Source organism: Pristis pectinata, chromosome 10, assembly GCF_009764475.1.
Source record: "Pristis pectinata isolate sPriPec2 chromosome 10, sPriPec2.1.pri, whole genome shotgun sequence".
NCBI lineage: Eukaryota > Metazoa > Chordata > Chondrichthyes > Rhinopristiformes > Pristidae > Pristis > Pristis pectinata.
Genome location: NC_067414.1, coordinates 50968207 through 50981731, shown reverse-complemented (window position 1 = coordinate 50981731; position 13525 = coordinate 50968207). Strand labels below are relative to the sequence as shown.

At 39.6% G+C, this 13525-nt stretch overlaps 1 protein-coding gene across 1 annotated transcript; it reads right to left on the bottom strand.

Annotated features, from left to right (window-relative positions):
* Window positions 1–1781: 1781 nt before the first annotated feature.
* tmem200a (transmembrane protein 200A) lies at window positions 1782–9786 on the bottom strand. Its single transcript, XM_052024992.1, has 2 exons — window positions 9149–9786; window positions 1782–3731 (listed from the first exon to the last, which is right to left on the bottom strand). Exon 2 carries the CDS (start codon window positions 3714–3716, stop codon window positions 2253–2255), a length of 1464 nt encoding a protein of 487 aa, XP_051880952.1. The 5' UTR covers window positions 3717–3731; window positions 9149–9786; the 3' UTR covers window positions 1782–2252.
* Window positions 9787–13525: the final 3739 nt, after the last annotated feature.

Sequence of the window (13525 nt, the reverse complement as noted above, 5' to 3'; positions counted from 1 at the left end):
ATGAAAGTATACATAAAGCTAAGGTCCAGCATAAACACTGGTGTGGAAACACTGAAGCTTTTCCGTTTACAATACTGATGATTTGCAGAATGCTCTCATCATGTCTTCTCTCTATTCTCAGACCACACAAAACCACCAAACATATTACAAATCATGTTCTGTTTGAAATTCCACTTCACAGCTGACATTCTGATGCACTTTTAATCCTATTATTAGAACAACCTGGGGGGGTGACCCTGAACATGTGAATATTTTACTGCATCCTTTGGTCCTCCCAGCAATGGCACAATGATTTAATCCACAAAGGGAATAAAAACAGAAATACTTGAGTCTGCCAGCAACTGTGGAGAGCAAAAATGAATTAACATCAATGAAAAGTTATTGACCTGAAATGCTAATTCTTTTTCCACAGATATGGCATTCTGTTTTTGTTTTAGATTTCCAACATCTGTAGTATTTTAATTTTGGATTTTTAGTCATTAAAGGGGTATTAGTGTAATGCTATTACAGTGCCAGCGACTCAGGTTCAATTCCTGCCACTGTCTGTAAGGAGTTTGTATGTTCTCCCCTTGTCTGCGTGGGTTTCCTCCGGGTTCTCCGGTTTCCTCTCACATTCCAAAGATGTACAGGTTAGGAAGTTGTGGGCATGCTATGTTGGCATCGGAATCCTGGCGACACTTGTGGATGTATTTCACTGTGTGTTTCGATGTACGTGTGACCAGTAAAGATATCTTATCTTAAAAGCTGCTTTTAAGAGGGGCTTGGATGGGCACATGAATGAGAGAAAAATGGAGGGATATAGGCATTCTGCAGGAAGGAGGGATTAACTATGTCGGCACAACATTGTGTGCCGAAGGGCCTGTTCTGTTCTGTGCTGTACTGTTCTATGATGCAGCCATGCGTAGTCCGCTTGAGATAGTAATGGGAGAGTCGGCAATTGGAGTAAATGGTGATCCCAGATGACAGGAAGCAACTAATTAAACAAATTACCTTGTTGACATCAGAAAACCCATTGTAATTTGGGAAATTTGACACTATGGCACTGGAGATGAAAGTGGTGACTCTTCCATACAGTGCCTCAGTCACTCAGTTGACACATCTCCTGGCAACAAACAATGTAGATATTCTTGAAACTAGCAGGGATGTTTGGAGAAGGCAAGGTTTACCCTATCTTCAAGAGTGTTGTGAACAATTGCAACTGACACCCTGATCAACACAAGTTTATGGAGGTTGGTCTTCTCCATCATTGTTAAAATAACTCTGCCTGGATCTGTAAATGCAGTTGAAGATACAAGCGGTCTGGCATGAGTGATACCTTCTTTAACAAATCACATTTTGTTCCGTTATTGATACAGCATTGGGCACAGATTAAAGGCAATGGAATGAGAGGAAAAATAAATGGATGTTCGGGGTTATTTTAAGCAGCTGTACTTTGTATTGGGTAGCGCAGCAAGAAAACCAATGGCTCCTTCATTATGCCAGGAACAGAGTAAAACTGCTCATTTTTGTATAAATGAGAGGACACTGCAGGGCAGGTGGTTAGGAAACTTGTGGACTTTGTGGAAATGGAAGCAGCAGGCAACCTTCACAACTCCTAACTTTTCATTCTCAGCAGGTTCAGGTCCTGCTGGCAATTTTACTGCAATAATTTTTACCATGTCCAAATGATCAATTATTGATAAAATAAAAACATAGAAAATTTGTATCATATGCACATTTTATTTTTGTTTTAAAAATAGCAAAGTGTATATAACGGACATTAATATGGAGTTATAGCAAAATCTGGTCAATGTACAGGCTCAAATTCTGTACTGGAAATACAAATACCTGCATCTCAATTTATCATTCAATCAATGTTCATACACCTTAATTAGAATAATACTTTCTTGTTGTAGATTTAATACACTTGCACTTCAAAGATAAGTTCTGCCTATCCATCATGGATTGAGGATAAACTAAAGGTAAATGTTGTTCTGGTGTTACTGTCAGGCTAGACTAAGATTTGAACTCAGTCAATACCTGAGCAGCTGGTTAATGCAGAACTGACAGACACAGCGTGAAATATGTCAACAATGCTCCTGACCAGCATGGGAAAAAACATTGAACTTAAGATGCCAGTTCAGATCACAATCTACAAATATTCCTTATTTGTACTGAAAATAAGCTCTCTTCAAAATAGACATGCACTTCTCACAAATACACTTCTTAAAAGTGCCTTAAAATATAAACACATGGTAGAAAGCAGTACTCCTTCAAAACCTTGTTTCTGAAGCTCCATGTCTTAACTTATTATCTAAAAACTCATTGTTTTCAAAACTTAGGTTATTATGAGATCTTGAGATCATTAGCAACTTCTCTTTATTTGTATAGCCACCTTTTTCAGAGGTCTGTGGTACAGGCAGTGTGTCCATAGGATCCTCTTTATTTTCCAGTTTCACATAACCCTTGTTGTTACTACGATCAAGCCTTGGCCAACTTGGATGCTTTCTTTGCTCTGTTTGAACTGCAAGTGTTAAGGGGCCTCTCTCCAAGTCCAAGGACTTTGAGTGACAGGACAAAATGTGAAGGGAAGTGTTTGATCCAAACTCTTTCTTGGGAAGGCCTGGTGACAGAAATATTCCCATGGATGTCTCAGAAGGTGAACTGGGTGGGTTTCCACCTGTTGCAGTAGTGTTGCTTCTTAACAGACGTGGATTAGGTGGTTTGTAGGAGTCACTGGTATCAGTTGATGGTACTGTTAAGGAAGCCATAGATGAGTGTTTCACCCTACCTTTACTGAGTTCAGAATCCTCTGTGATATTGTCAAGTTCGGGTTCATCAATTACACAGTTATTAAGTTTAATAACAGGGAGTGTGAAAGCATTGATAGATGATGAAACGATAGATTTAGTCTCACACTTTTTAGAATTGCTACTTTTCTCTCTCTGAGTTTCAGTCTGTAGCCTATGGATGGACCCTGATGCTGTTGAGGTTTTGGGGTGTAAAAGTGTATTAATTTCCTTGGGTAGTCCATCCTCTTCTTCATTAGAGTTCCATTTTGTTGCAGTGATTCTATCATTAGACGATCCAGAAAATGACAGCAATACATTTGCAGCCAGTTTAGCAGTACATTGGTTGTCATAACATTTGATATCAGAATCCCCAGAGTGGCCAATCCAAGCCCCATTCATATGTCTTTGCTCTTTAATTCTTTGGCTATGGATATCAATGACAGTAGAATAAATATCTTGCATATGTATCACTTTTGTTTCCTTGTCCCTATTTTCATGTAGTATGGCATTAGCACAAATAAATATGAATATCCCTATCCCCATGGTGAAAGGGCCAATCATTTTCATTTTGTCAGAGTGTAAATGCTGTTCAAAAAATTCCACTAATACTCCAGCATGGTCTGATATTACATGAGACCCATTATCTGGCATTCCAGATTTGGAAGCTACAGGATGTTTCTTATCTACCTCCTGTGGCCAATAACCAAGAACTGCCATTGCGATCCCAACCATCAAAATTAAAATTCCAAGGAAAAGGAAAAATCCTGAGGGGGAATAGAGTCTGATTTTGCCTCTTACAACAACAACATCAGCCTTGGGCTTACGTTTGACTCTCCTTTTCTCTGGAGCAGAGGATGCAGGAGGAAGATGAGGATGCTGTGATCTAGCAGAGTCCTGTCTCTTCAGGGCTGCCAGCCCCGTTATTACACCCCCTGTTGCTATCATAGCACTGTCTTCTTCCTTGAATGTCAAGAATAGGACAATTTCAGAATGACAGCTGAATTTTGTTAATGGCTACAAGCAGCAATTCCAAACAATAGCTCAAATGGTACTCTTTGAGGAGGCAAATTGAACAAGACTTTTTAAAAAAAAAAGGATGATCAATTTATTACACACGATTTGTGCAACTTCATATTTACAACTATCAAAAACATGAACATTGGCAATAAAACAAATCCCACCTCCGCTAAGTTCTTCTTGAAATTTTGATAAAATAATTAAAGTTTATTAAGGCCACAATCGAGACAGCAATAAAAAAAATTGTACCCTTAAATAGGCATTACTTAAATCTCTGCCCATGATTCAAAGATAGGATCAAGCTGGTTGCAGTGAATGCTGACATCATTTGTGTTTATTTTTTTTCCTTTTAAGTACTTCTAATGCAATTGTAAATATTTAAAATGTGTTTATTACATTAAGAATCTCAAGAGAAGTGCCTCCTCGCAATAATAGTGCTACATAGCAAGCAAAGGAAAAGTTGCCTCTTGCTTATTTACCACCCTTGCCCCCCCACCAAGACAGAGGGATATATACACATGGAAGTAAGACCACTTCCCACAGAAGGAGATGGGAAACTGCTGCACAATCATCATTATCGACCATTCCAATGCTCTGTTGTTTGATTATGCAGCAGAGTTTTTGGAGGCCAAGTGGTCGATTATTTATCATGCCACATTCATGGGCGAAAATGTGGGTTATACCAGGAAATGGGATGGGAAGGGTGAAAAGATGCTTTTAAAATATGTTAGATTTGTTGGGCGTTTATTAGTTAAATCAATCATTAACTTATTAATGAATGAGTGATAGTAGATCATCATTCCCAGAAACTTGTTTCAGATACATCCAAAGTGAGTTGGAATGCTTTTCTTTCCAGGAGCTTTAAGGATGAGAAGTTTTGCAAGTTTTGACTGAATGTCACAATGGAAATAAAATGCATAGTATACAAATACTAGCAAATGTTACATGGGGAATTTTCAATTTAATAGATGTGTATCGGTTGTTTGTTGATAGTTTACCAGTCTTTATTTTATAATCGGAGAATAATAGAAATAGACACGATGAATGCAAAAGCAGGGACCTTCCTGAGGCTTGTCAAATCAATACATTCAGTAGATATCCTTCACGAGAGCAAATAGTTTTAATCACATTTATCTACCCTGTTCTCATATTCCTTCTATCCAATGTCTTAGAATAATAGAATTGATATAGCATGGAAGGAAACTAGTTCACCCAATAAACCAATGTCAGCACTTCATCAGAGCATTCTAAAGCCCTGCATTTTTTTGTTCTTGTATATCTAGTCCTTCGCTTTTGTTTTAATTTAATCTTCAATGTTGACATGTTCCTGCCTCAGACAACTGTCCAAAACTAATTTCCACAAAACTGTGTAAAGAATCTATTTTTCTGTCTTCAAATCTCTTGAATTTAGTGCAGTACCTATGACCCTTTAACTATTGGAAATATTCAGCTTTCATTCCCCGTCTTCCTCTGAGTATTTCTACCTAGGAATATGATTGGAAATAAAATGCTAAAAATGTGAGCAAGTACTTCACTTCAAACTTGTGTAAATATTAGTTTGCTCTTCTCTCAAATCATACACTGCCACTGTTGAAATTATCAATCCAACATGTTGTTTTAATAATGGCCACAATAATAAGTAGAAGTTGAGTGAAGGGAAGATTTTAAATAAGCTCTCTCAGTACTGTCTATTTTGTTGGATGCTGATTATTTTCTTTAATTGTAATGTCTGGCCAAATAAACATGTTAACTCGTGGGCCACTAGGAGCAGAACACTGGAAAAGAAAACTACAATAAGCTTGAGTTACCTGACTGAAGTAGGATTGTAGATGACATTGTTTAAAGTCCATATACTGCATTTTTGTGTGAAAGGAAGAAAGGGACATCTTGCGCTAGAAATAGAAGTCTCAGACTATAAGAATATAGATGCCATGGGAATATGTGGAGTGAGTACTTTTTAATATTTGCGCTGTATATAGAACCAGTTTTTTGAGAAGAAACAAAGCATGAATATTACCCATAGACTCCAATTTGACAATTCAAAGTTTGTATGCACTAGTCCATATTAAAAATGTCATAGCCCATCAGGAAACAGTTTAAAAAATTGATTAATGTAATGATTCAATTAAGTACATGCCACTGAAGCAGGAATAGGTTATTCACCCCCCCCCCACCCACCACTTATTCTGTCATTCATGACTGATCTTTTACCTCAGTGCCACTTTTCTGCACTAGCCCTTATCCCTTGATATTCTTATTGTTTTTGTCAGTCTTGAATATACTCGGTGACTGGGCCTCCATAGCCTTTTTGGGTAGAAAATTTCCAAAGATTCTCTTCTCTCTGGGTGAATAAATTTCTTCACCTCACTCCTGAATGGCCAGCCCTTTGAGAGAATATTAACAGGGAATGTTTAACTCCATTTCATGCCCACCTTTGAATTAAATCTCCTCCTCTTTCTAAACATTATACACTATCTAGAATTGTTAATAATATGTCTATGAATTAATGTAGATCTCCTTCAGAGTTGCTACAAATACTGTAGAGCACACCAGGCAAATTCATTGTTTAACAAATAAGTTTTTGCACTTTTATTTTATTGCTACAGCTTAATCTACCCATCCAACATTTTCTAGTACTTCTATATGTGGTTGCAGTTAATTAATTTGTATTCTTACCCCATTTTACATCTTAATGCTCAGCAATGGAGCAGTTCTAGTGTAAAGTTTTGCAAAGACTAAAGGTCATGGGTAAACCCTTCTGCAAACATGGTGTCTGAACCTATCACCAGCACTGTTGCATTTCAACCTTCTACAGAAGAAGAAATCTTCAAACCAGATTATAAACATTCACAGTCTTGAAGACCAAATATATTGAGACTAACCCAGGGCATGAGATTACACTTTGAAGAGTTAAGATATCTTTATTAGTCACATGTACATTGAAACAGTGAAATACATCTTTTTGCATTGTGTTCTGGGGGCAGCCCACAAGTGTCGCCACGCTTCCGGTGCCAACATAGCATGCCCACGACTTCCTAACCTGTACATCTTTGGAATGTGGGAGGAAACTGGAGCACCTGGAGGAAACCCACGCAGACACGGGGAGAACGTACAAACTCCTTACAGACAGTGGCAGGATTTGAACCCAGGTCCCTGGCACTGTAAAGCATTATGCTAGCTCCTCTTTTGTGAAGTGTGTGTCCCACAAAGGCCATTTTTGTAAGATATCTAAATATTTTGCCAGAGGATTTTGAGTGAGTTTGAGGTGAGCTTGTCATAATATTTCTTAGCCCTTTGTCTTGGGAATTTAAGTTCACATCCTTTTCACTGTGCTATTTGATAAATCCTTGCTACTAATATACAGCAATATTTATAATAACACTGACTTAAAAGCTTGCCTTTAACACAAATCAAAAGGTACTTCCCAGGGGGTTACTGTGAAAACATTTTCAAAAGCTAATGAAGATCAAGAAGGTGACTAAACAAAAAAAATTTGAAAATCTTGAAAAGGCGGCGATTTAGTGAAGACACTGCTCCAGAAGTATCTTGGGGGGGGGGGGGATAAAAAGAATGAGAGTTTAAATCTGAGACATTGGTGGTCTAGAAGCCAATAGTCTGGTTCACACAGTCTGGAACAGTATCAGTGCAGGGAAATCTAGAGTATGAAGTTTATTGATATGGCTGAAGATGATAGTATTGATCTTCACAATGTCCAATTGGAAGAAATCGGGGCTCACCATCCAAGCTACTGGAGAGATCAAGTGGTACCAATGAATTTGAGTAGTGTGTCATCGATACATGTAGAACCTGATGTCATACCTCCAGATGATGTCTTTGAAAGACAGCATATATGTGAGGAAGAAAAGGAAATAGCCAATGATAACTACTCAGTAATTCTAGAGATAATGTCAGGGGGTGGAAAGTGAAGTCATTCCAGGAGGTACTCTGGCTATGACTGAATAGGTAGGAGAGCAACTGAGGATGGCAATCCCAATCAGCTGGATAATGGTAGAGAGGTAAAGGCATCAGTTCTGCCTCCAGTGAAAATATTGCTAATGACACTGGGAGGGAATCTATCTTGACATATTTACCTTTAACAACATGTGCATTGATAGACTGACAAAGGAATGAAGTTAACAGTGCCCATTGAGACAGGCATTAGCTGGATGTTTCTCCCCAGGAATGAGAATGTTTGAAACTCCAGAACAGCATTAAACAGGAATGAGAAATTCCACGTGGTTATAGGACTGATTGAAATGGGATAAACTGGAAGAGACTATATTACTTATTTTTATCCTTGGTGTCCCTTTCAAGTAATGGTTGTGGGTGTGAAAAATAGCTTGGAGATTAGGCTTCATAGCCGTAGCATTGATACGTAAACCATTGTTCGAACATACCACTGCCCTGCGACATTGACTGAGTATTAATCTCCGCTAATGCCCGAGCTGTCATTTGTGGGCAATCTTTCATATTGCATAATATAGCAACACAGCCTCTCATCCTAAACTGTTACGGGGTTCTATTGTATTTGGATTGAACCAATTAAAGATAAACGCGAACTGAACCCCGTTTGACTTATTTCCCAACATTTCCGTGCTTTCCATCAACCTAGTTCTTTTCACGTTCTAATGCAAGAGGAATATTGATCTATAACCTAGAAAAGGACCCCAGGTCAAAGATCAACTACGGGAAAAAGGATCCCTTTGTCTTAAACGTTAGTCGATAACCAATGCACCTTTCTAGTGACACAGACAACATCAGGATTGAGACAATGTCTCAGACTCAGTTCCGACCACTCCAACTGTGCCCACATTTTCATCAACACCCTGTCCTTTAAGGAAATTTTAATCCTGTCCCTTTAAGGAAATTATCGAATTTGATGAAAATATATTGGTCCTTAGTGTAACGCCGTCCTATTTTAGCCGTCAGCTAAAGAATCTGGGAGAACTAGCCTGGTTTACTATTCAGGCGCAATCTCAAATCTCCAAATTCTTTTTTTGTACCGCTATTCAGATCGGGGCTGCAAAGTCTCAATTCATCTATCGTCCCTTTAAGTCAGTCGTAGTTATGTACATTTGCAACAAGTATTAATGCGGTTTGTCTTTGCAGTAACAGTTCGATAGCCTTTCAATTTATAGTCTCGATGAACCCACTTGCACATTTATTCTGTAAAATGCCATGAAATTCACACAGTCCTGAAATGACAACACTTACACCCCGTAAGACATCCGATGGCAGTATGCTCACGCAGTTAAGTAGAGGACGCTAAATAGGCTGTCTCCCTGGCAGAGAAATAAAGAAATACCGAGGAGAGGTTTTAGATTTATATAGAGACTTCATTAGAAACGCAAAACTCTCACCTGAAAGAAAGAACGGGAAGAGTACAAAATCCTATCGCAACTGGAACAGGAATCCGGTCACCGAGCGCAACCCTATTGCTACCAATAATCTTTTTCACCAGAATCGAGCTGCCCAGTCACCATCTTCACTATTGTTTGAACTTTCTGCTTCTCAGGTTGACTGTTGATACATTTCCGCCTTTCTCGTTGCTTTAACTGGCGGGTTTCATGTCTTGACACATTTCTGAACCCCTTCGCCTTGGCTCCTCTCCTTGGTCATTTGAGGACTCGGCAACGATTCCCGGGCGGGGGAGAGCTGTCAGAATTCTCGGATCGGATTCACAAAGGATGCAAGTGTGCCCGACCCCTGCCGAGGGGAGCAAATCGAATGAAATGTCAGGCGGCGCTCACACTCCCGCACTCAGCTCCCCAGCTGCTCAGGAGAGGGGAAAAAGTTGACTTCATATAATTTCAGGTCTTCAAGCTGAGCAAATCTAAAAGCTGATAATTACGAAATTAACTCATAAATTGTTTTCAAATGGTGAACTCCTTAAAGAAAAAATACATTATTGTTATTTAACTTTCTTTTTCTGATGACTGCTGTTTGCTACTTAGCTGATGAGACAGTTACTTTCCTGCGGAATGTGCTCTCCTCTGGGTTCCTGGATCAGGTCTTGCTGAAACCCAAAGCTTCAGACTGGAAGTGTCAGACACCAAAGAAAACTAGGACTTCTGTCAGCCACGTGATCTTTCCCTACCCAGGAATGTGACGCACAACGGAGCTATGAGCTTTCTGTCTCTCTCACTCTTCGTTCCCCTGTACTTATGCATCTCGGATGAGCACTCATTGGTTCCTCCGATATTCCGCGTCTTATTTACAGTAGTAGAACATCCCCCCTCCCCGTGCTTGAAATCTCCCCCCCTGCGAGATTTGAATAGGGTGTGAATTCCATGTAATCCAAGTTTTATAATGCAGTTCCCTGGAGGAAACAGGGGACTGTGCCCTGCTAAGGGTAGCAATTTTAAAACACTTATAATTTACTTCAGAGATAAAAGTAGTAAACACTCTCCAGTTTTTAAATCCCCCTTGCCAAATAAGAATTAAACTCAGAATGACGTGTGTTTACTTATCAGCAATTTAGGCTTTATTGGCTAAAAGGGAGTTTAGCAACAGAAAATTGCAGTGTATATTCAATATAAAGCTGTCCACTGGACCAGCATCCTTCCACCATCTTAAACATTTGTCTCCTCTTCCACGCCGGTTGCTGTGTGTATTGAGTGCAAGACTTATTACAACATCTCTGAAGGTCATGACCGCTGCTGCATTGAAGGACAAAAGCAGCAGGCACATGGGGGGAGCACCATGTTCTACTCCAAGTCACGTGCCATCCTGATTTGGAAATGCATTGCTGAACCTTCACTAACATTGTCAAAATCTTGGAACATCCTTTCGAATTTTATAGTGGGAATGCCCTTATCACAAAAAAACCAGTTGTTCAGGGACAACCCCTCTCCTCCCCCCACCTCATAAGGGCAATTAGGGAAGGGCAATTAATGCTGTCTTCAACACCCTCAACACACACAAGATTAAGAGCATGAAATACAGTGTCGATAGCTTCTGATTTACCACAAACAATATCTTTTTAGAGACAGCCATCAGTGCTTGCTCATAGGGTCATAGAGAGTTACAGCAAGAAAAAAGGCCTTTCGGCCCACTGAATCTGCACCAAACACCAACCGCCCATTTACACTAATCCTACAATAATCTTATGTTTTTATTCTCCCCAAATTCTCATAAGCTTCCCCATAGATTCTAATATGCACCTACACATTAGGGACAATTTACAGTGGACAACTAAACTACCAACTTGCACGCGTTTGGGATGTGGGAGGAAACCCCAGCATCCAGAGGAAACATACATAGTCATGGGGAGAACGTGCAAACTCTACACAGACAGCACCCAAAGTCAAGATTGAATCTGAGTCTCTAGTGCTGTAAGGCAGTGGCTCTACTTGTCTCAGCCCTCTGCTCCTGATGACACTAGCTGGCATAGGAATGTCTGAATATTTTATCTGAAGGAAATGATGTAAACATCCTTCAGTCTTCAAATACTCCTTGCCAAATAAAAATTAAACTCTGTATATGTGTGTGTTTATTCAACAACAATTAGGCTTTGTTGGTTTAAAGGGAAGTTTTAGCAAAGGAATTACACAGTGATAAAGATAAAGCTGTCTGCTTAACCAGCATCTATTCACCACCTTAAATGTTAAGATAGATGGATTCATTCCAACAGTTCCTGGTACTGTTTTTAATGAATGGTCTGTTCCATTCAGTGCTTGCTGTTAATTTCTAAAATAGGTCATCACGGATAAGGACCACATAGATCAGCACTCTCTGGAAACCTAAGGGTGCCAAAGTTAAATCCTTAACAACAGAACATCAGGATCTTTTAGTTGGTTGTCAGTTATTGAATGCAATAAGCATTCTTTTCTCCCCCAGCTGCTGTTTCCTGGCTCCTCTTTAGGGATTTGAAATTACTTTTATGGCACAAATCCTGTTGCTTAGATCCAGTGGACGTGCTGATTATTTTTCCATCTACACACACCAATTCATACAGGGAAGCTCACCCTTTATTACTATCATAAAAGGGTCCAAATCTCTCAATGAAATAATGTATAGAGGGATTTCTTTGTATCAAGACCAGGATGGCCATTTTAATTTTTTTTGCATGTGACGTGACACGTGATTTCTTATCAATTAAAGATAAAACACTGCTTGGAAACCAAAGCAATCCTGTCTAGCAACATTTCCCTGAGGATCAATGAGTCATCTAGAATCAGTCACAGTAGCTTATAATGTAAATGTAAAAACTAAACTACACCGCAGCTCGACACCTTGTAACAACTTAGCCTTACTGCAGTTGAAAGTCAATTCTCACTGGGACATCAGTTAGTTCTCGGTATGGATACCGCTTTGCTATCTCAGAATGCTTTTAGAACAGGTGGAAACTGGGGCAAGATCTATTAACTGCAAACTCCTTGGGATGAGAAGGCCATTGGGACAAAAGAGTAAGCAGGAGCAGGAGTAAGCTAATCAGCCCCTTGCATCTGCTTCACTATTCAACAAAATCATGGCTGATCAAATCTTGGTCTCACCACCACTTCCTTGCTTTCTCTTTCAGAGTGGCACAGTAGAGCAGTTCGTAAAGCTGCTGCCTCAGTGACTGGTGTTCGGTCCTGATCGCCAGTGCTGTCTGTGCGAAATTTTCACATTTTCCCTGTGACTGTGGGTTTCATCCCACATCCCAAAGATGTGGCTTGGTAGGTTAATTGGCTGCTGTAAATTTTCCTTAGTGTGCAGGTCTGTGGTAGAATCTGGGGGGAGGGTAGGGGGGATGTTGATCAAAAAGTGAGGCAAATAATCTGGGGTTGGTGTAGAATTAGTTTAGTGTTTGATGGTGAGCTGAGGTCCTGTTTTCTTCCTGTATGGCTCAAACTCTGTCTTGAATATATTCAATGCCTCTACAGCTCTCTTGGGGTGAGAATTCCGAAGAGTCATGATCCTCTGAGAGAAGAAATTCCTCTTCTCCTCAATCTTAAATGGGCTATTAACCTTATTCTGAAACTAGGTCCATTATTTCTAGATCTCTCCACTAGGGAAACTTCCTTTCAGTAGCCATACTGACAATTCTCCTCAGAATCTTGTATGTTTCAGTACAATTACCTTCAATGAGTACAGCCCAAGACTGCTCATCCTGTCCTCTAATCTCAATCCCTTCATCCCAGAATTCATTGCACCCGGTGCTCCAGGAGCTGTCTTACCAGTATCCTTTAAAGTTGCATCAAGCTTCCCTATTTTTATACTCTGTACCTCTTGCAATAAAGGCCAGCTTTCCATTAGTCCTCTTAATTACTAGCATGCCAATCTTTTGTGGTTCACATACTAGGACTCCAGATCCCTTTGTAGTCTTCCTTTAAATAATGATGTGTGATTTGTTCTTCCTTCCTTAGTGAAAGACTTCACTTTTTTCCACATTTATATGCCATCTCTTAACCTGAATTTATTCCTTTGCAGGCTCTTTGTTCATCTGCTCACAAGTTTCTAAACACCCTGTGTTTGTATCATCAGCAATTTGCCCATGTTACGTTGGATCCCTTTATACCTGTCATTAATATGGGGCATTACTTGAGGATTCTGCATCTGACCTTATCAGCCCAATGCTACAAAAGGAGATTTAAATGGTTAATGTTAACATCATCCACTGGAGTTGAATCTTAAACACCATTCTGCATTGTGAAAATCACAAAGATGTGGTTTGTGCCTAACTCATGTACCTTGGGAATTCCCCAATCTTTTGTATGGAATCATTTTAATTTGCCATAATACTTTGAGATTAT

Coding starts and splice junctions, on each gene's coding strand:
- tmem200a (XM_052024992.1), bottom strand. CDS start 3,716: ATGATAGCAACAGGGGGTGTAATAACGGGGCTGGCAGCCCTGAAGAGA.